Source organism: Pan paniscus, chromosome 20 (genome assembly GCF_029289425.2).
Source record: "Pan paniscus chromosome 20, NHGRI_mPanPan1-v2.0_pri, whole genome shotgun sequence".
NCBI lineage: Eukaryota > Metazoa > Chordata > Mammalia > Primates > Hominidae > Pan > Pan paniscus.
In genome coordinates this window covers 14,078,699-14,101,753 of record NC_073269.2, presented here as the reverse complement: position 1 = coordinate 14,101,753, position 23,055 = coordinate 14,078,699, and the positions used below count along the sequence as shown (strand labels likewise).

General features: G+C 44.4%; 1 protein-coding gene across 3 annotated transcripts; it reads right to left on the bottom strand.

Annotated features, from left to right (window-relative positions):
- ZNF317 (zinc finger protein 317) lies at nucleotides 1–23,055 on the bottom strand. Of its 3 annotated transcripts, XR_610322.5 has the most exons (8): nucleotides 22,827–23,055; nucleotides 7,360–7,476; nucleotides 6,617–6,753; nucleotides 5,971–6,097; nucleotides 5,296–5,391; nucleotides 4,474–4,556; nucleotides 454–3,273; nucleotides 1–359 (listed from the first exon to the last, which is right to left on the bottom strand). XR_610322.5 is itself a non-coding variant. In XM_003809614.6 (7 exons), exons 2-7 carry the CDS (start codon nucleotides 7,382–7,384, stop codon nucleotides 1,954–1,956), a joined length of 1,788 nt encoding a protein of 595 aa, XP_003809662.1. In that variant the 5' UTR covers nucleotides 7,385–7,476; nucleotides 22,827–23,055; the 3' UTR covers nucleotides 1–1,953. The 3 variants fall into 3 exon arrangements, 2 of the variants coding, with proteins under 2 accessions (XP_003809662.1, XP_003809663.1); XM_003809614.6 differs by having other exon boundaries at nucleotides 1–3,273; XM_003809615.6 differs by lacking the exon at nucleotides 5,296–5,391 and having other exon boundaries at nucleotides 1–3,273.

Here is a 23,055-nt window from a genome sequence, read left to right as displayed (position 1 = left end):
GCAGCTTAAACCAATAATCAGTTTTATTTTTTCTCATGTTATAGAAGTCTGGAAGTCCAGGGCTGGTGCAGACACTCAAAGAGGCCACAGGGGAGGCCAGGGTCGCTGTGAGCTTTCTGCAGTCACTTCCTTAGACTGTGGTTTTCATATGCACGGTCGTTAAGGTGGATCTTCCAATACTAGGTACTGGATCTCTTCGCAAGGTGAAAAGTAAAGCAAAGAACAAAACATACAGGGAGGAATTCATGTTTAAGAACGATCCCCATTCAAGAGCTTTCTCAGAAGCCCACGTGGTGACATCTGCTGATCTGTCAGTGGCCAGGGCTGTGAGACATGGATGGTACTAGCTGCAAGAAAACCTGTAAGAGATTTTTAAAAATTTAGATTAGCACACCTTACTAATCTGACAGAACCTGGATTCTCTTGATATTGGAAGAAGATGAGAGTGGATACCGGGGAAGTCACTAGAAGTATCTGTCACTCTTGGCTGGACAGCAGGCTGCAAACATATTACCACTTGATGGAGGCATCATGCTCTGGTCGCAATCCGTGTGCATCAGGTACCAGTAACAAACTGGTACTGAGAAATATCCTCATGTCACACAGATCTCAATATGCCATTGGTCAAGGAGGTTGTCCAGAAGGAAATTAGGACGTTATCAAGGATGAAGCTATAGTAAAAATACTATAAACAAACCTTTCTTGATGAGGCTTAAGGGTTATTTAGAGGAGTGTAACCTTAAAAATAAAGATGAAAAACTTATGAGCGGGGCTCTGTTTTCCTGATGAGAGAGTACGTGCAGTCCCGTATTCACCGGAAAATCTCGTTGGGGCTTCTCTCGGGGGTCTGTTTCCGTGATGAAAGAGTAAGTGCAATCCCGTATTCACCGGAAAGTCTCGCTGGAGCTTCTCTCCGTGAGAATATTCACATGCTCAAGTGAGGGGACCATGGCTGGAGTCATGTCCACATAGGAATTATCAGCACTAATTGCATTTTAAAAGTTTTGTAAAAGAAATTTCTCCTAGCGTAAGTGCTCACAAGATTCATAAAAATGGAGGAGGTGCTGCAGGCAGTAATTGAGGAATGACTGCATGATTATTTTCAACCTCAGCAACAGTGACGTTTGGGGGCACTAACTCTTCATTGTGGGGGGCTCCTGTGTGCTGGAGCCGACTTAGCAGCATCTCTGATGTCTTCTTATTGCAAGTCAGGAGTATCTTCCTCCCCCATTCTAACTACCAAAAATGTCTCTAGACATTGCCAAATGACGCCTAGACAGCCAAATTGTCGCCCGACTGAGAACCCGTGCTGTAGACCAAGGGTCGGCCAAGTTTTTCTGGAAAGGGGCAGATGACAGGAAGTATTTCAGACTTCATTGGCCACAAATTTTGAAACATTCTTCTTCCTTAAAGATGGAACCACTATTGTTAGCTGGCAAGCCATACAAAGACAAGCAGCGGGCCGTGGTTTGCGGCCCATTCATGACCTTCCATGTTCCTTACTTCACTGATTTCTCTCTTTAGTGTGATTTCCGTCATGAGGAATCAAGTGAGACTAGGAAGCCACTGTGTTTACAGAGATGCTCCCTAGTGTGCTTATGGGCCCAGAAGGCTAGAAGTGGTCTGAAGTCATTTTGACATTAAATGCCACGCTTGGATTTTGACATTAAATGCCAAGCTGCCATTAAGTCCTCCTGTGTTTGTTAAGAGTCGAATGTACCCTGAAGGCTTCTCCATGCTACAGACGTCCATTTTCACCCCCGGCGTGAGTTCTCACAAACCTCCTATGGGATGAGAACGCCTCGTCTTCCCAGTTTTTACAGGAACTGGACTTCTCCCAAGTTCCGTGGATTCTTTTGCACCCAGTAAGGTGCGAGCTCACAGAGGCTTCCTCTTACACCCACGAGGTCTGTTTCCGGTCTGAATCATCCTGTGTCTCTAAAGCAGGCGCGCTCACTGGAGCCTTTTCCACACGGATGACACAAAGAGCTTCTCTCCTCGGTGAGTTTTCACGTGGCTCCTGAGGGATGAGTGGTCGCTGAAGGCTTTCCCGCAGACAAGGCATTCGTAGGGCTTCTCCCCGGTGTGGATCCTCCTGTGCACGTTCAGGTTGGAGCCTATGCTGAAGGCCTTCCCACAGTGATCGCATTCGTACGGTTTCTCCCCCGTGTGGCTTCGCATGTGCGTCTTCAGCGTTGACTGGTTCCTGAAGGCCTTGCCACACTGCCTACACTCAACTCGTTTCTTTACAAGGTGAATGCTCATGTGCCTCCGCCGGGATAAATAGTCACCGAAGACTTTCCCGCAGGCGGCGCATTCGTAGCGTCTCTCTTGCGTGTGTATCTTCCTGTGTGCGGTGAGGTTTGAACTCGCGCTGAAAGCTTTCCCGCAGAGATCGCACCCGTATGGTTTCTCTCCAGTGTGAGAGTTCATGTGAGTCTTAAGGATGGACTGGTTTCGGAAGGTCTTCCCGCACTGCCGACATTCCACGGGTTTCTTGACGATGTGAATCCTCATGTGTTTCCTCCGGGACACGAGATCGCCAAAGGATTTCCCGCATTCTTTACATTCGTAGGTCTTCTCCACCATGTGGTTCTTCTTGTGCAAATTAAAGTTGGACTTCCAGCGGAAGGCTTTGCCGCACTGCGTGCACGCGTAGGGCTTCTCCCCCGTGTGATTCCTCACGTGCTCTTTGAGGTGGGAGGGGTGCTGGAAAGCTTTCCCACAGTCGTGACACTCGTAGGGCCTCTCTCCGGTGTGCGTTCTCTTGTGTGCGATGAGGTGGCAGCTCCGGCCGTAAGCCTTCCCGCACTGATCACACTTGTAAGGCCTCTCGCCAGTGTGAACTCTCATGTGGATTTTCAGGGCCGAGAGGGTCCGGAATGCATTTCCACACTGACTGCAGTCAAAGGGCTTCTCTTTGAGGTGAGTTCTTGCGTGGCTCCTAAGGGCTGAAGGGTCGTTGAAGGCTTTCCCGCAGTCGCTGCACTCGTAAGGCTTCTCCCCGGTGTGGATTCTCCTGTGCCGTGTGAGGGACGCGCTCGTGGTGAAGGCTTTTTGGCACTGATGACATTCATGCATTTTTCTCCCGTCGTACATGCTCATGTGCTGAGTGAGGTGCGGCCTGCCCTTGAACGCTACCCCATAGTCGCGGCGGTGATAGGGCCTCTTGCCAGCGTGCCTTCCCATTGGCTGAGTGAGATGAGGGTCCATGCCAAAGACTTCGAACAAGTGAGCGTATTCAGTGGACTTCTCTCCAAGACCGGCTCTTTCCTGTTGGTTAAGACATAAGTGCTGACAAAGGCAATTCTCATATTCATTGCAACCCTAAGCGTCATCCCCACATACACTGCTATGAACAGATAGAAGCACATTACTATGACTAGAGCTGTCACCATCTGCCGTGCAGACGTGCTGTCCCTGCCCCATTTGAGCTCCATTAAAGACAATAGGTGAATGCCAGGCCATAAGGCTCCACGTGTGTTACTTTTCCAAAGCTTTTTGCATATAGCATTTCTTCACTGCTTAAAATGGAATTGAGGCTGGACAAGGTGGCTCACGCCTGTCATCCCAGCACTCTGGAAGGCCAAGGCGGGTGGACTACCTGAGATCAGGAGTTCGAGACCAGCCTGGCTAACATGGTGAAACCCTGTCTCTACTAAAAATACAAAAATTAGCTGGGCATGGTGGTGCACACCTGTAATCCCAGCTACTCGGGAGGGTGGGACAGGAGAATCACTTGAGCCTGAAAGGTGGAGGCTGCAGTGAGCTGAGATCGTGCCATTGCACTCCAGCCTAGGTGACAAGAGCAAGACTGTGCCTCAAAACAAACAAAGAAAGAAACAAACAAACAAACAAACACCACTGAATTGAGGCTGGGCATGGTGGCTCAAGCCTATAATCCCAGCACTTTGGGAGACCGAGGCTGATGGATCTCTTGAGGCCAGGAGTTCAAGACCAGCCTGGGCGACATGGTGAAATCCTGTCTCTGCAAAAAATATAAAAATTAGCCAAGTGTGGTGGCACATGCCTATAGTCCCAGCTGCTCAGGAGGCTGAGGTGGGAGGATGGCTTGAGCCTGGGAGGCAGAGGTTGCAGTGAGCCAAGATGTTGCCCACTGCACTGGGCAACAAGAGCGAGACTGTCTGCCCCCCAAAAAATAAACACCACCAAAATTGAATTGATAAGTAAGTGTATAGCATAAATATAAAATAAAACAAAAACTGCATTGAGCCCCAGCACTCAATATCTGAGACACAGCTATAAAAATCTTCACTCAGAGACATTCTAGGTGAAGTAGCTTGAGGTTAGGTTTAGGGTTGTCTCCATCTTGGTAATACCCAGTGTCTCTGAAACACAGTCTCCTCTGAGGGAAGCTGCTTGCCCTGGTGTTGAACTGCTTTTCTAACCTAGGCTGCCCTAGTCTCCTCAGATGTGGAAGGAAGATCCAGAATTATCCCACGGTAATCTTACCATTGTCACACCACTGGGCGTTTCCTTCCCAAAAATATCTTCCATAAGAAGTGACCACTTGGTTTTAGATGGAGTCTCCCAATCTGAAACAAATTGGAAAAGTATTAATTGTTGGAAAAGGAAAATGGTGGGATGATGGCGACAATGACATGTGGATTTCTTGGCAGATCCTAAGGCTATGTAAGGAAAAGTGGTGCAAAAGCAATTGTTAAAAAATCTGGTCATGTGAGATATTTGGCAATGCCAGGGGTAGAAATTTAAGTCAATTCAGGCCTGGCGCAGTGGCTCACGCCTGTAATCCCAGCACTCTGGGAGGCCGAGGTGGGTGGATCACCTGAGGTCAGGTGTTCGAGACCAGCCTGGACAACATGGTGAAACCCATGTCTACTAATACTAAAATTAGGTAGGCATGGCGGCATCGTGCCTGTAGTCCCAGCTACTTGGGAGGCAGAGGTTGCAGTGAGCCGAGATCATGCCACTGCACTCCAGCCTGGCAACAGAGTGAGACTCCGTCTCAAAAAAAAAAAAAAAAAGAAAAAAAGAAATTTAAGGCAATTCAGATGATGTTGATAATGACAGAAAGAGGATGATCAGGAACATCAAATATGAAAGAATGGGACAAAGAGCCCAATAATGGGAATGTGAAAGTCAAAGATGAAGGAGTGTGTGGACCAAAAGATTTGTCAGAGAATGGATGGGCAAAAAGAGGAAAGGAGCATCTCTCAATTTCCCTGGGTGACACTCCCTAACCTACCTCCCTCCACCCCAGTCACTGAATAGAGGTAGAGTCACAGCACCGCTCTTTGCCTGGGGCTCGCTCACCTGCACAAGCGCCCTGGTGAGCGCCCCTCTCCTCTGTCCTCGGCTCCTCCTCCTGCTCCAAGTGTGAGATGAGGCTGGGTTTGCCGACCTGATACCCTACACTCACGGGAAAGACACAGGTTGAGGGAGGGCCATGCAGAGGACAACCCCTTCCAGTAGCCTGGGCTCAACACTTGGGTCTTCAGTGTTCTGAGGGTGGACAAGTCTGACTTAGGAGCGGCAAAATGGTGGTGCCAAAATTTCTAAGGAACACAGTAAAAGTTTTTGACTGATAGAAAAAACCACAGGCAAAGCATGGTGGCTCGTGCCTGTAGCCAGGAGTTCAAGATCAGTCTGAGCAACATAGTGAGAACCCTTCATCACCAAAAATAAATTAAAAAAAAAAAAAGAAATAGGAAATAAGATCACAAGTACCCACACACTGACCCTCCAAAAGAATGGGGATTTTGTATTTCAGAAGCCCATGCCAAGCTCAGACACACACCGGAGAACCACCATGGTCCCTGCAATAGATGGGCCTCGATACCCAGGAGAGACCCCATTAAGCATGGGTGCTGGGGCTGCTTGTTCACAGCTGTGTTCTGAACCGCTGCATAGTTCCTGGGTCACAGAACATACTCAAACAAAAACATCTAATTCATGAATGAATAAGTGGAGAAATGGCACTGGCCTTACCCAGTGAAGTGAGGTTGCTGTAGTTCTCCAGCATTACATCTTTGTACAGTTTTCTCTGAGAAGAATCCAGCAAGGGCCACTCCTTCTCGGTAAAGTCCACAGCGACATCTTGGAAAGTCACCGATTCCTGGAACGCCACACAAACTTGGGGTCAGTGAGGAACCAGCCTAACGATGTTCATGGTAAGATGGCTGAGGTTGAAGACCGGGCATGAGAGACCCAACACAGGATTTCCAGATGGCCTGCTACGGGGCTCAACATTTCCTCCAGGCGTCAGTCCTCAGACATCCTCTCTCCCCAGTGAGGCCATCTTGTCCTGTGCCGTCGCTTCAGATGCAACCCTGACAAGGGACTAATCTCCCTCCAGTTCTAGCCCACTCCGAGAGCTTTTCCCTTTATTTCCCCCCGTCTCTGGGGCTGAGCATGGGCCTGAGATTTTGCAAGCATGAGGGAAACAGATGCTACATAAATCACTTCCCCTAACTTTCCCAACACCAGGACAGCCCCAGTATTCCTTGGCTCTCTCTTGGGCCCTGTTCTGGCATCCATTGGCTGAGATGAAGCTCTGCAAGAATTCCAGCATGCACTGGTGGGGTCTTCCAGGAAGTGCCTCTCCTGCTCTAGGGACCCAGAGATCTTAGTGCACCTGGGAACCAGCACTGGGTGTGTGAGGCTCCAGACCACTGCACGCGAACAGGTCCAAATTCTGGGGACAGGAACGGTCTTTTGAAGAAACAGGAAATTCTGAGTCCTGGAGACAGGTAGAATCCTGGGTGGACGTGGCTGGAGGAGAAAAGAGGGTTCATGAGAATCAGAGCCTGCCCTGCCTCATAATACAAACTTGTAAACCAGGAAACTGCTCCACACTGATTCTGAGTGTTCACATCCTCCAACTGCTCCACACTGATTCTGAGTGTTCACATCCTCAATCCTCTCTCTCTCTTCCTCCCCCCACCTCTCTTGCACATATCAGTTTCATAACAAGTCAGAGCAGCCCTGTTCCACCAAAAACATAAAGAGGGTGGTGGGCTACATACTCATAAGAAGTGACATAGTTCCAACCTAGGAGTGAAGAAATGCAAGTTCTGAGAGCTAGAGTTGTGACCTTGCTGAAAGTGATCAAAATAATAAATGAGATAACTCAGGGTTACCCATTACCTGCACCCTCTTCACGCATGAATGGTAAGGACACTGGCCCGCTCCCAGACCCACCAAGACCCTCAGCAGACACAGTCACTGGGGTGGCTGCTGGGGCTCTGTTCCCACCCCTTTTCCACTTGCCCATCCTCTCCCAGCAGCCCTCTATGGTGTACGTATCTTTCACCCCATCAAGTGGCAGGGGCCACTTGCACTCACTTTCTCAGGGCACGCACTGACCCAAGAACTTACCAAATGTAGGGGACAGAGCTGCCATCCTCAGAGAATGGCAATCAGTTTGCCTGAGCAGGGCACCGGGACAACCAGAAAGCTACTCTCTTGCTCTCACGTGACTCTCCAGGCTGGCATCTGTAGCAAATGAAAGAACATCGGGAGTAGTGAAAGGCTATCTGTCTCTCCTGCTTGCCAAAGAAAACTCTGAGTTTTGTTTTTTGGCATTTCCTCTTTTGAGCAGCAAGATCTGCCTGATCCTGGACTTTTATCTTACTTAGGTAAACTCTCTCAGCAATGTGGTGATGTGGTGGGGGGACAGCCCCTGATCTGCTATAAGTGGGTTCAGAATTACTCTTCCTAAGTGATTTGCCACCAAGTACAACTCTGTTAAACCCCCTCACTCATTAAACACTCTGGTCCTAGACTTCTGCTCTTCCTTCACCTTCAAGGCCTGCGATCATTTAGGATGGCTCTATCCATGAAGATGGTCCACCCAGGACCAACCATGAGTTCCAAACTCCAATGCCCTTTGCACCCACACTCCACACCAATATATACATCCTTGGGCCATGGCCTGGACTGCATCATCACTAGAATCAGCCTCACCTCACAGGCAATGATTTGGAAATCTGCTCTCTGGGCAAAGTCTCCTGTGCAACCTTCTCACATCAACTCTCATTTTAGAGATTCACGGCCACCTATGCTTCTGCCACCTCCTCCACTCACTGAATTTGAATTTAAACATCTTTTGAGATGAATCAGAAACTTAAAAATTCATAGAGAACAGCTGCAGTGAGCTACCATCATGCACTCCAGCCTGGGCAATAGAGTAAGATTCTGTCTCTAAAAACAAAAAAAGAAAAAGAAAAAAGGAAAATGAACAGTGAACCACGGATTGGGAAAAAAATATCTGCAATGCATACACCTGAAAAAGAATTCGTATTCAGATTAAAGAACTCCTACATAGGAGTGCAAAAGGCTTACTGGAAAAAATAAAAAGAACTCCTTCAAAACAGAAAGAAAGAAAGAACATCAACCCAACAAAAAGGGCAAAAGACTTTAATTAATAAACAGACATTTCACAAAACCAGTAAGAATCACATCGAATGGTGTTGAACATCATAGTCATTAAAGAAATGCAAATTAAAACTAGAGCAGCCAAAATAAAAAAGACTACCAATACTAAATGCTGCTGAGTTTGGGGCACACTGGCACCTCTCATATCCTGATGGTAGGAGCGTGAAGTAGTTCAACTACTTTGGAAAACACTTTGGCAGTTTTTAACAAGCACACTGACTATCTGATCCAACAATTCTGCTCCTAGATATTTACATAAGAGAAACTGTAAACAATTTATATCCACAAAGACTCATACAAAAATGTCTGTAGTAGTCTGATTCCTAATAGCCAAACACTGTAAACAATCTAAACATCTATCAACCAGAGAATGGATATACAAATTGCAATGTTTACAGAATGGAATACTACTCAGCAATAAAAAGAAACCATGCAGACACACTACACGGAGAAATCCCTACGATGCTGGCCAAAAGAAACTGGACACATAAGAAACGCTCTGATTCCAACAATATAATGTCCATGAATAGGCAAAACGTAATTAAGTTGATAGAATTGAAAAAAAAAAGGGGGGGGGTTTCTTCAATGGAGGATCACAAGACAGGGATAGACTGAAAGAAGCAAAGGGAACTTTCTAGGATGATAGAAACGTTACCTATTTTCAGATGTACAGTGTACACAATTGTCAAAAATTCAAACTGATCACCTAAGTAGGACCTATGCATTTTCTTGAACATATATTAAACCCTGCTTAAAAGAAAGAAAAAAAATGAGGCTTTCTTACCTTCTTGCTTCTAGTTATTTAAATATTCTTCTCACAACTGATTTATGACCTCCTCCTTTCCTTTTATGACAGACAAAGAGATGTCTGCCCTCCCTTCTCAAGGCAATCCTTTCAAATCTGCTCCAGGCCCATCCCCTTCTCTGGACCCTCGCACTACCTGGCTCTCCTTTACTTTCAGCCTCATTTGTCGCCCTGCTAGACAATTTCCTATGCATGGACACATGCTCAGGTCTATTCCATCTTGAAACCAATGCCTGCCCTCGCTCCCCTTAGTGCCCCCTTCCGAGCAAAAACTTAGGAGCAGTCTACATTCACCATCTCCCAATTCAGTACACCCAGCATCCACTACCATCATCCCCATCCTCACAGAAAATACAATTTACTCCTGTGTCAGTGAATCCAGTAAACGCACTTCAGTCTTAGAGTCTCACGAAAATGTGGTGTCTATTTTCTTTGAGAATCATTCTCTATTCTCGGCTCCTCTACCACTGTCTTCTGGTTCTTTCCCTGCTTCTCTGGATCATCTGGACCATCCAGAGGTCCTCTTTCACCACTAAAGGCTGATTCTGCTCAAGAGCCATCCTTTACCCATTCCTTCGCATGCCTCATGCTTTGCCCAGGTAATCACATCCACTCATTTAACCTGAATCCCCATCTCTAACACTTAGGTTCCAGTAGGAACTCGAGATCTTATTCCCTTTGCCTAGGAAAAGCCACCAGTAAGACATCTCATACAAAAACCAGTTCCAGCCAGGTGCAGTGGCTCCCGCCTGTAATCCCAGCACTTTGGGAGACCAAGGTGGGTGATCACCTGAGGTCGGGAGTTCGAGACCAGCCTGACTAACATGGAGAAACCCCGTCTCTACTAAAAATACAAAGAATTAGCTGGGCATGGTGGTGCATGCCTGTAATCCCAGCTACTCGGGAGGCTGAGGCAGGAGAATCGCTTGAACCCGGGAGGCGGAGGTTGAGGTAAGCTGAGATCGTGCCATCACACTCTAGCCTGGGTGAGAGAGCGAGACTCAGTCTCAAAAAACAAACAAACAAACAAACAAAAAAAACTACCTTGACACACTAAACCTAGGGAAAGCAAAAGTAAAGAAATAAAGATTAAAGCAGAGACAAATGAAATAGAGAATAGAAGGAGAATTAATGAAAACAAAAGTTGGTTCTTTCAAAAAGATCAACAAAGGTGACAAAACTACAGCTAGAATTACTAACAAAAAAAGATGCAAGTAACTAAAATCATCAGTGGAACTGGGACATTACTACTGACCTTACGGAAATTCAAAGGGCTGTAAGAGAACGCCATGAACAATTATGCACCAACACATTAGATTATCTACACTAGCAGTCCCCACCCAATTTGGCATCAGAGACTGGTGTCATGGAAGACAATTTTTCCATGGATGGTGAGGTGAGGGGGGATGGTTTTGGGATGACTTGAGTGCATTACATTTATTGTGCACTTTATTTCTATTATTATTACATTGTAATATATGGTAAAATAATTATACAACTCACCATAATGTAGAATTAGTGGAAGCCCTGAGAGTGTTTTCCTGAAACTAGATGGTCCCATCTGGAGGTGATGGGAGACACTGACAGATCATCAGGCATTAGATTTCCATAAGGAGTGTGCAATCTAGATCCCTTGCATGTGCAGTGCACAATAGGGTTTGCGCCCCTATGAGAATCTAATGCTGCTGATGATCTGACAGGAGGTGGAGTTAAGGGGTAATGTGAGTGATGGGGAGCCACTGTAAATACAGATGAAGCTTCACTCACTTGCCCTCTGCTCACCTCCTGCTGCAGGGCCTTGTTCCTAAAAGGCCAGGGACCGGTACCTGTCTGTGGCCCAGGGCTTGGGGATCAATGCTCTAGGTGTATCAAATTCCTTGAAACATACCCAAACAGGCTCTAGAAGAAAAAGAAAATTGAGAGACCTATAACAAGAGACTGAGGCAGTCATCGAAAGCCATTAAATAAAAAGTCCAGGACCGGCTGGGCACGGTGGCTCACACCTGTAATCCCAGCATTTTGGGAGGTCGAGGCGGGTGGATCAGGAGGTCAGGAGATCGAGACCATCCTGGCTAACATGGTAAAACCCCATCTCTACTAAAAATACAAAAAATTAGCCAGGCGTGGTGATGAGCGCCTGTAGTCCCAGCTACTCGGGAGGCTGAGGCAGGAGAATGGCATGAACCTGGGAGGCAGAGCTTGCAGTGAGCCGAGATCGTGCCACTGCACTCCAGCCTGGGCGACAGAGCGAGACTCCGTCTCAAAAAAAAAAAAAAGTCCAGGACCAAGGGGCTTCACTGGTGAACCCTACCAAACATTTAGAATTAACATCAAGGACATTATCAAGAAAGTGAATGAGACACAGAATGGTAGAAAATATTTGCAAATCATGTATGTGATAGGGATTTAATATCATTATAAACTCAACAACAAAGACAACCCAATAAAAAAGTGGGCAGGAGACTTGAACAGAACAGACATTTCTCCAAATTTACAGAAATGAACTGTAAACACATGAAAAGATGATTAACAACATCAGTCATTATGGAAATAACATCAAAACCACAATACATTGGTGAGGTATGGTGGCCCACACCTCGGGAGGGGATTTAATTTGCTTTGTATGAACATGTCTCCTCTCTCTGGTTTCCACTGCGACTCTCATGACAGCACTGACGTAAGAACCGTGACGCTGCTACTTTAACATCTAACTCAGATCAATAATCAATATTACCACTTTTAAACATTACCAGGGTTATAACAATCTTTTTCAACATCAATTAGTATTTCTGCTATTGGAATTGTTTTAGATATTCAGAAACATTTCAAAACAATAATATAGGAAGTATGTTTTAACATATAAACTCTGCCTTGGGGATTCATTATTCAACACCAAATTTGATCTTGGGCCAACTCAAAGATGCATGATGCTTTCATTCTTTTTACAAAGCCCTTTTCTAGTCATTGTGCCTTTGGGTTCTGACATTAAGTCACTACTGAGGAAGGGGAGAGAGGGTGACAGAGGCTCAGTTCCTGAGGCACAGTATCTCCATCCTCACCTACCATTCATTCGTTCATGCTCAACTAACAAGCTTCTGCAGGTCCCATTCCACATTTCCCCACCAACATTAATGCCAATTCTACAAATAACGACATGTGTAGTGTTTACAAGGTATGAGACATTCTCCTGAGTCTTTCCAGGGCCACTCCTATTTAATCCTCACAACCTCCTGGAATTATTCTCAAGTACCCAGAGAATAAGGCACCAAGGGTCTGAGACACTTGGTCAAGGTCATAGGTGGAAGTTGTGAGCCCAGCTGACGTGACTGCGGAGCCACATCTTGTTGCCTCTCAAAGTGACCTATGTCACCTGTACTGTCCCCTATGTGGGAACTCCTTGACACTACATCTTGACCCTTCCTTTGCCTGACCTCCTGACACATCATCTTGCTCACTATGAATCTATCTCCCTCTTCCTGGGAATGCCACTGCTCTTGCAGCCATAGCCCCCTCATCCCAGTCTGTGCTCACATCTCTGGTTGCTCTTTTGAAGACTCTGGCTTGAGATCCCTCTTGTGCCCGGCCCCTAAAGGTCACGGTTCCCCTGGGCCCCTCTCCCCCATCTCCCACAGGTCCACATTGTGAAACACCCCCACCATTTGGAGGTGCTGACACCCAGGTTCTGATTGCACTTCTGTGAAGGTCTCCCTGTCCCTGAGGCCTCAGTAGACTCCCCTTTAATGCAAGCCCACAATTCTGCTCATTCCCCTCCCAAGAGTCAGTTAATCAAAACTCAGTTTTCTCATCTGGAAACTGAAGACTTTAACACTGGGTTATGTATGGAACTCTATAGGCTCAGTAAACAAACATTCACTCTAAAATGCCATTATCATTAAAATAAAATGACCACTGACGATTTCACAATTACTTCACAGAATTGTTCATTTCTAGTGGGTGCCACTCTCCGCTCCCTGGCACCTGCCCCACCCAGAATGACTCAGAGTGAGTGGCAGCCAGGTGGCTACTTAGTATCCCTACTGCAACAGCCAACAGGATCCCACATTAAACACCTACAACTGTGCTGCCACCAGCCTCCCCACGTTGATGGCAGCTCCAGCCTCCCAGGGGCTCAAGTCAAAAGCCTTGCTCGTCATCACCTTCAACTCTCCTCTTTCTTTTCCATAAACCACACCTGCATCACCAGCAAATCCTGCCAGCCTTATCTTTAAAACTTAATACAAAAATCTGGTTGCTTCTCACCACCTACACTGCTACTGCCTTGGCATAAGGCATCGCTTCTCTTCTAGAACATTCCAACTGCTTCCTAACTGGTCTCCCAGCTGCTATGCCTGACTTCCCTTAGCTTCCATGACAGCCGTAACTTTATGGGTAAAATGAAGATCACATCGCTCCTCTGTTCAAGATCCTCTGATGGTGTCCCATCTCACTCAGACCAAGGGCCCAGGTCCCTGCCGCCTCACCCACAACTCGCTCTGCCACTGGTCCCTCACCCAAGCCACATAAGCCTCACTGCTGTGCATCAGGCCCCGCCAGCCATGCTCCCACCTCAGGGTCTGTGCACCTGCTGCTCCTCTGCTTGAAATGTTTCCCCCACATTCTCAGTGTGCCTGGCCCCCTCTCATCCTTCAGATCTTTATTCAACTTTACCTGTCCTGATCTGGCATTCACTGGCCACTCTTTTCTTTTCTTTTGAAATGGAGTCTCGCTCTGTCACCCAGGCTGGAGTGCAGTAGTGTGATCTCAGCTCACTGCAACCTGCGCCTCCCGGGTTCAAGTGATTCTCCCGCCTCAGGCTCCCAAGTAGCTGGGACTATAGGTGTGCCACTGTGTCCGGCTAATTTTTGTACTTTTAGTAGAGACAGGGTTTCACCATGTTGGCCAGGCTGGTCCTGAGCTCCTGACCTCAGCTGATCTGCCCGCCTTGGCCACTTTTTAAAATGCAAACCCCTGCTTCTTTCAATCCCAATTCTCCACTCCTTTTCTTTTTCCCCAAAGCACTAATTTCCAAGTAATGTTCTGTGTAAGATTAGGCTCTATTTTTTACTGCAAAAACAGACAAACCCAAATCTCAATGACTCAATAAAATGGAAAGTTTACGCCTTGCTCATGTCACTTGTTCAACCCAGGCTGATGCCAAAAGTTTTCCTGTTGTTCAAGGATGCCACTTGTCTCTGAACCAACTGATACCCTTGGCCATGTTGGTCATAGATGATGAGCAGGAAGCTGGACAATTATGCATTCTGTCGTCTATATTTTGACCCTGAAGCACTTGCAGCCCATTGGCCAGAACTAGTCACATGCCCCTGCCAGCTCCAAGGATCCTGGGAAATGTAGGACAGGACACAGAACACCGGGTAAGCATTATTATCTCTCTGCTGTCTCCTCCATGCACACTATGTAGTTTACTTGTTTTGATTTCCTGTGTGCCCAACTAGAAAATACATTCCAGGTGAGTAGAGATTTTTTACTTTGATGATATTTCATTCACCATTCCAGTGCCTGATATAAATAAGACAATAAGTAGGGAATGAAAGAATGAATGGATGATGAGCAAGCTGATCTACATTTGCCTTCATACTGAGACAGCCACCCAGGGGATGCCACCTTGGGAGACCATAAAGGAGGGGCCTATGGAATGTAGGGGGTCTGGGATCTCCTCAGAAGGTCCTGTGAAATTAAACAGTAATCCAGGTACTAGGACACAGCCCTATGGCTTAGCCCAACACCCTGGGGCCAACATTCACCACCACCCTCCATGAAGGACAAAGTGTCCAGAGGGCTGGAGCTTAGAGAGCGCACCCACATCAATTCAGTCTGTGGAACCTTGTCGATGTTTTGCAACGATGCAAAGCAGAGCTCAGAGTGGAGCTTCTGGCCAAGTTCTCACCTGAGTGATTCTATCACTTTCAGGGGTTGTCAGTGCTGGGTGATGGTGTATTAGTCCATTCTTGCACTGCTATAAAGAAATACCTGAGACTGGGTAATTTATAAGAAAAGAGGTTTAATTGGCTCACAGTTCTGTAGGCTCTACAGGAAGCACAGTGCTATCTGCTTCTGGGGAGGCCTCAGGAAGCTTCCAATCATAGCAGAAGGCAAAAGGGAAGCAGGCAAGGCATATGGTGAAGCAGGAGCAAGACAGCAAGGGTTGGGGGGAGGTGCCACACACGTTTAAATGACCGGATCTCAGGAGAACTCACTATCACGAGGACAGTACCAAGGGGGATGGTGCTAAACCATTCATGAGAAATCTGCCCCCATAATCCAATCACCTCCCACCAGGCCCCACCTCCAACATTGGGAATTACATTTCCATATGAGACTGGGGGGCGGGGGGTGGATACACATCCAAACCGTATCAGAGAGTCTCAAAGAACTGGTGGCCATGAATACAAATAAAGCAGGAAGATTTCAGCATCTAAGCGACCCCAGCAGGATGTGGAGCAGGGTGTCTAGAACAGCTGTAGGATCTATGAACTCAGAGACATTCTGTCCCGTTTCTGCATGATACATGAAACAAAACCAGGATCAGCCGGGCGCGATGGCTCACGCCTGTAATCCCAGCACTTTGGGAGGCTGAGCCAGGCGGATCATGAGGTCAGGAGATCGAGACCATCCTGTGAATGGTGAAACCCCATCTCTACTAAAAATACAAAAAATTAGCCAGGCGCGGTGGCAGGCGCCTGTAGTCCCAGCTACTCAGGAGGCTGAGGAAGGAGAATGCTGTGAACCCAGGAGGCAGAGCTTGCAGTGAGCTGAGATTGCGCCACTGCACTCCAGCCTGGGCGACAGAGCGAGACTCCATCTCAAAAAACAAAACAAAACAAAAAAAAACAAACCAGGGTCATTGGAATGCTGTCACTATGGATGAGTTAGAACGGACAGGTTAATTTTTCAGAGCTGTTGGGGTTGCTTAATTTCTCTTTTAATTTTCTTTACAGCATGGTGAAAGCAGTTCTATTTTTCTATTTCTACATATCTTATTCTATTCTCATTGGGATCTGTTTTTCTCCTCACCAGGGCCAGGACTGGGATGAGGCAACCAAGGCTGCTAGACAAGAGTGTGGTATTTAAGGAAGTACTTCTGGTGTCAGACAAGCACAAGGTTGGCTCAGAGTGAGTGGCTCCCTGGCTCTGCACTCACAAACCTCACCCTTGCTCCAGCCCTGCTCCTCAGTTTTAGAAGATCTGCCTCCTCCATCAAGTTTGTGGTCCAAAACAAATGTTGCCCAAAACTGTTCCATTATGAGCTTTCTCAGGACCATAATTCTCCCAATATTTGATTTTATCCCCATATTCAACTTAATCACAGTATCCCAGGATATTCAGAATTTGCAGATGTAAATACTGTAGAGAGAATAATTCTTTTGTTACTTTTACTGACTGGTATTTCTGCCCTTGCTAGAACCCTTTCTACCACTGTTATTCACGTAAATATAGGCCCAGCATGGTGGCTCATGCCTGTAATCTCAGCACTTTGGGAGGCTGAGGCGGGCAGATCATTTGAAGTCAGATGTTCAAGACTGGCTTGGCCAACATGGTGAAACCCTGTTTCTACTAAAAATACAAAAAAATTAGCCAGGCATGGTGGCACATGCCGTCCCAGTTACTTGGGAGGCTGAGGTGGGAAGATTGCTTGAACCTGAGAGGCGGAGGTTGCAGTAAGCCAAGATCATGCCACTGCACTTCCAGCCTGGGTGACAGAAATGAGACACTGTCTCAAAAATAAAAAGAAAAAAATATATATATATAAATAATATATACAATATATATATAGCGAGAGACAGAGAGAAGGCAACAAAGGTTGTGAGAACATCATATGCCATTTTCTTGGTCCAGAAATGCATTACATTAGTAAATCAATATACCCTCCTTTCAACCAGCTAGATGAGATGTCCCAGGGGGTGGGGAGCAGGGTAGGAATTCTGTTTCCAACAAGCAACCTAGGTGCCCCAATTAAACCTTCCATGCATAACTATTTCAAATGCAACACAAAGTACAGACAGATGATATGTTTCAAATTCATGTGCTGGCAAGAAATTAACATTCAGAAAATTAAAAATTTATGATTTCTAAAGGGCAATTACAATTGCTAAAAAAAAAAAGCAAAATGGAAACCCACAACAAAAGCCCTAAGTAAATAGCTTTTAGATTACACACAGCCAATAATAATAATAATAATAATAATAATAATAATTTGTTTCTTAAATATAGTCTGCTGCATAAGCGTCCCCTGGAGCACTTTAAGTAACTCTGACACCCAGATCATATCTCAGTTCAATTCTCTTTGGGGTGGCCTGATGAATCAGTATTTTAATAAACTCTACATGAAATTTTTATGAAGGCTGAAGTTTCAAAGCCAGTTGTAGCAATAAATGCAAGGGAAGCACAGAAAAAGAGTCGAGGAACATAAATACAGCTAAGAACCATGCGGGGGCAGAAGATAAGGAATTGAACCATTTCTAACTGGAGTTACTGATGAGAGACAGAGAAGGAGGCTAAGCAATTACTGCAAAATATAATGGCTGTAGATTTTTCATTTTGAAGGAAAATATAAACAGATTGAAGAGAGATAAAATCTTAAGCACAATGAACCAGATAATACCAATGGTAAAAAGAATATCTCAACAGCAGCCAGAGGAGAAAAAGACAGGTTACCTTTTAAGCAATAGTTCTCAAACTTTAAGTTACATGGGAGTCACCTGGAGGTCTTGTTAAAACACACCGTAAATATCTCTCTATTAAGAAACAAAGCAAGCCTGGGCATGGTGGCCCACACCTGTAATCCCAGCATGCTGGGAGGCCAAGGCAGGTGGATCACTTGCACGCAGGAGCTTGAGACCAGCCTGGGCAACATACCGAGACCCTGTCTCAAAACAAAACAAAACGAAAAACTCACATTTCTAGGCTCCTAAAACTGCTGCCTGGCCAACATGGTGAAACCCTGTCTTTACTAAAAATACAAAAATTAGCTGGGTGTCATGGCCCATGCCTGTAATCCCAGCGACTCAGTAGGCTGAGGCAGGAGAATTGCTGGAACCCAGGAGGCAGAAGTTGCAGTGAGATGAGATTACGCCATTGCACTCCAGCCTGGGCAACAAGAGTGAGACTCTGTCTCAGAAAACAAACAAACAAACATTAGACTGACAGCTGACTTCTCATCATTAACAAGTGGAAGCCAGAAGATAATGGAACATCTTCATAGTTCTGAAATATAAAATTCTATTACCACCAAAAATGTCCACTGAGAAAGAGGGAAAGAAGTGTTTTCTGAGCACCAAAAAACAAAGTTCCTGTGGGCTTGCAACCCACAGAAAAGAGACATCATCAAAGACATACCTCAGGGAGAAAGAGGTAATTAAAGAACCAAAGCAAACAGTGGAAGAATTACACCAAAAAGTGTAAGAACCAACTAAAGTGCTCAAAGTGACAAACATGTGAGTATAATGAAACAAGAAATGATGGCATGCAATAGCAATAATAATTTCTTCTGAGGTTTAAAAAAGAACTCAATATGTGCAACTATGATATATCAATACAGAAAGAATGAAAATGCATAAGAAAACCATGTAAATCAGGAGAGTAACATATGCAAATCTAGATTTAGTGAACAAGCATGGGTAAGAATTATTTAGAACAACCACTGAAATAATAGAGTAAATAAATTCAAAATGTACAGAAAATAAAAAAGGAGAATGACAAAAATACACAAAAGAAGCTAGAGAAAAAACAGAAGACAAATGTAACATTCAAATATATTAATACAGAAGATGCTAACAGAATAAATGCTTTAACTAAAATACTAAATTCACAGAATAGATTAATCCAATTATATGCTACGTACAAGAGATATCTTAAATATAAGAATACAATAAGAGCTGGGCGCGGTGGCTCATGCCTGTAATCCCAATGCTTTGGGAGGCCAAGGCAGGTGGATCACCTGAGGTCGGGAGTTCGAGACCAGCCTGACCAATATGATGAAACCCCATCTCTACTGAAAATAAAAAAATTAGCTGGGTGTGGTGCCATGCGCCTGTACTTCCAGCTACTTGGGAGGCTGAGAAAGGAGAATCACTTGATTCCAGGAGGTGGAGGTTGCAGTGAGCCAAGATCGCGCCATTGCACTCCAGCCTGGGCAAAAAGAGTGAAACTCCGTCTCAAAAAAAAAAAAAAAGAAAAGAAAAGAAAAAAGAGTACAATAAGAATGGAAATAAAAGGATATATAAGGCAAGTTAAAAAAAAAAAAAAGAAAGCTGGTTTGAATGTTAGTGTCAGACAGAACAGATTAAGGCAAAAAAGCTCATAGAGAAAAATGAAGTATTACATAATAAAAAGTTATAAATCCAAAAAGAGGTGTGTGTGTGTGTGTGTGTGTACAAAACACAGCCTCAAAAAAAAGGAAAACACAAAAATTAAAAAAAAAAACAAAAGGGGGACAGAACTCTAAGGAGAAATGGATGAAGCCACCACCAGAGCTCTCACAAATCCAGTTTAAGCAGGCAGTTCAATAACTACATGCAGATGGAACATGATGAAACAGTATTTCCTAACTATAAAATCCAACCACTCATGGGGCCATGTTTGTCTCAGAAAATGCTTGACCACAGAGCAATGCAGTTGGCAAACAATGACCAAAAGATAACCAGAAAAAAAGTCACAGAAATGAAAATTAAAAGAAAAGAATTCTAAATCTGCATGCCAAAGAAGCCATGATATTTGATATTATAATTAAAATACAATAAAATATGATACTGCAATTCTTTGGGATGTGACAGGCATTCAACATAAGAAACTGGAAAGAAACATCCCAAAAGGAAGAAAATGATAACAATCAGAAAGTTATAAAATAGAAAACATATATATCATAAAGTGGTTCAATCAAGCCAGAAGTTCTTTAAGAAGAAAACTGACAACATTCTGACGGAATTTATTTTTGTAAAAAGCAACATATAATTATTACAAATAAAAAAGTGGATAACATTACAAATGTAGCAAGCATTAAAAATTTGAGTATGTTATGAACAACCCTGACTATACAATTTAAACCTCAGATGGAATAAATAAATTCCTAAAGAAATTTTACTCATCATAACAACACAGAAAACTTGAATGCCCCACAAACCTTAAAAGAACAGAAACAATAGCTTTAAAACTTTCCACAAAGAAAACTCCAGACCCAAATGGTTTTTCCAGGAACCACTCCCGTTCTAAGGAACAAAAGATTCTATTCTTATGCAAAACATTCCAGAGTTTAGAAAACAGAACACTTCTCATCCCATTTTATGAGGCTGGCATAAATCTGAAACAGAAAAGGAACATTTCACTCAAGCATAGATCCAAAAACACCAAACAAAGTATTAGCAAACCGAAGCCAAAAGTGACAAATAGTAACGTCCTTTCCAAATTATTTACCAATACAAATTCAATGTAACAAGAGAAAATCAATTGGTTTAATTTGCCACACTACAGGATAGAAAATAAAATTAGATTATTCACTCATTAATTTGTTACACAGCAGTACTGAGTGCCATAATTTAAGGTACTAGAAATGTATCAATAAACAGATACAAAACTATCAATATAGATTTTGTATCAAACAGATACAAAATGTATCAATAAACAGATACATAATGGCAAAAAAAAAAAAAAAAAATCACTTGTTAAAAGCCTGCAGCAATTCACAAGAAAAACTCAAGTAGGAAAAGAGGGGAGCTTCCTTGATCTAATAAAAACTCTTCGAAAGAAAAGCCTTCGGCAGACACAAATGACAATTCCCTTTAAGATCAGAAAATAAACAGGCCTGCCTAGAGTGTGCCATCCAAACTCCAGTCAATGACAATGGAAGTCCCCACCCAGTCCAGCACAAAAAACAAACAAAAAAGACAATTTATCGTCTGTATAAAATAAATATTTGTATTTTCCCTTTGACTTGTACACATTTTCTTTGTCTACAAAGAACATCCAACAAACTACACAAAAGTTAGACTTTTCTGAGCACCAAAAAACAAAGTTCCTAAGAATAAATATAACAAAAACAACCTAAATCCTTTTTGCAGGTACTTATAAAACTTTACTGAGCCTGACATCGTGGCTCTCTCTTGCAATCCCAGCACTTTGGGAGGCCAAGGCGGGTGGATCACCTGAGGTCAGGAGATCGAGACCAGCCTGGCCAACATGTTGAAACCCCATCTCCACTAAAAATACAAAATTTAGCTGGGTGTGGTGGTGGATGCCTGTATTCCCAGCTACTCAGGAGGCTGAGGCAGGAGAACCGCTTGAACCAGGGAGACAGAGGTTGCAGTGAGCGGAGATTGTCATTGCACTCCATTCTGGGCTACAAGGGTGAGACTCCATCTCAAAAAGGAAAAACAACAACAACAACAACAAACATTTTATTGAAAGGCATTAAAGAAGATGTAAATAAATGATGTAAATCAATTAACTGCAACTCAATGGCATAAAAATGACAATATTCTCAAAGTTCAAATATAGATTCACCACAACTTGAAAACAAAAGTCCAGTATGTGGAATTTGGTGAACTGACTAGAATTTAAGCCATGACATTCCTGAAAAAGAATGGCTAGGTGTAAGTACTTCATCTACAAGATATTTAGAAATCTCTAAATTACAAAGGTGTGCTTGCATCAATACAGAAAAAGATTGTTTCCAAAAATACTGAAGCGCCTGAGTTCATTCACAAATAATTACCAAAATTTAGGAAATATATTTTCTGGAAAAGATGTATACGCAGTCAAATCCACGGAGAAAGTATTGGTGGGAGAGGAGGATGCAGTTTAGAAGAGGTACACAGCTTTCTGAGATTTAATAATCTCTTTCTTGGCCTGGTTTGTAAATTCGCTTTACTGTTGTCCTTTTAAGTGTGTGTAAGTCTGCGTGTGTGTGTAATCATACTTTTTTTGCATGTATGTCCTATTTTCCAGTGTTAAAATATGTGCATAGAAAAGGACACACCACAAAATAAGACGGTAAAATTCAATGGAAAATATTAATAATCACGATAAGTATAACTGGACTAACTCAAGTTAATTAACAAAATGTTGAACTGAATAGTAAATATACATATAGGCTATTTACAAGAGAGTCCACTAAAATTAAAATAAATAAAAAAGTGCAACCAGAAGGACTTAAAAATATAAAAGGTACTCAAGGTAAGTGCTAAAAAGAACACCAATGTGCTGACATTCACGAGATAAAATTGACTACAGCGCAGAAAGAAGGTGATTTCTCCTCGCGATGTCCAAATCCTGACGCCCCCCAATCTCCTGAACTGCCCCCAAACTCTTGAATTCACTTCAGCCGGGCTTTTCCGCCCCCACCAGAGACTCAGGGCTTTTCAGGATCAGGTGACCAATGCTTCTCTCATCACTAGCTGCAATGGTCCAATTTTATCCTTCGCGTCCCCAGCTTTTCATATCGCTGATCGCGAGATCTAAACGCACCCCTCGTCTGGATGCCTAGCTCTTTAGCCCCCGACCCTCGTACCCTCTTAGTCCTCACCGCCAGATAGGCCTCCCGTGACCCCTGGAACTGAGGGGGAGAAGGGTTAAGGAAAGCAGGGCTTACACGACTGGGAGTATGATCGGGGGAGCGGAGGTGACGGAAGCCGCCGCCGATGCGAAGAGAAGTTCATACGGGAGGTCCAGTCTGGCGTGGGGACGCAAGGGGTCCCCAACAGGCCAAAAGAATTCGCCGCTGACCCCTCCTTGGCCCATGTGTCTCGGGGCAATAGCCTCCAGAGAGTAATGGCTTCCGCTTCACTGCCGCCTTCCAATTCTCGCGGGACTTCATTGGC

What these genes read in the sequence shown, in the direction of transcription:
- ZNF317 (XM_003809614.6), bottom strand. Translation starts at nt 7,384, where the DNA reads ATGGCAGCTCTGTCCCCTACATTTG. An exon ending in CACCCAGTGCTGGTTCCCAG is followed by an intron (nt 6,098 to 6,616) that starts GTGCACTAAGAT and finishes GTGGCGTTCCAG; the next exon opens with GAATCGGTGACTTTCCAAGA. An exon ending in CAGCAACCTCACTTCACTGG is followed by an intron (nt 5,392 to 5,970) that starts GTAAGGCCAGTG and finishes CCGTGAGTGTAG; the next exon opens with GGTATCAGGTCGGCAAACCC.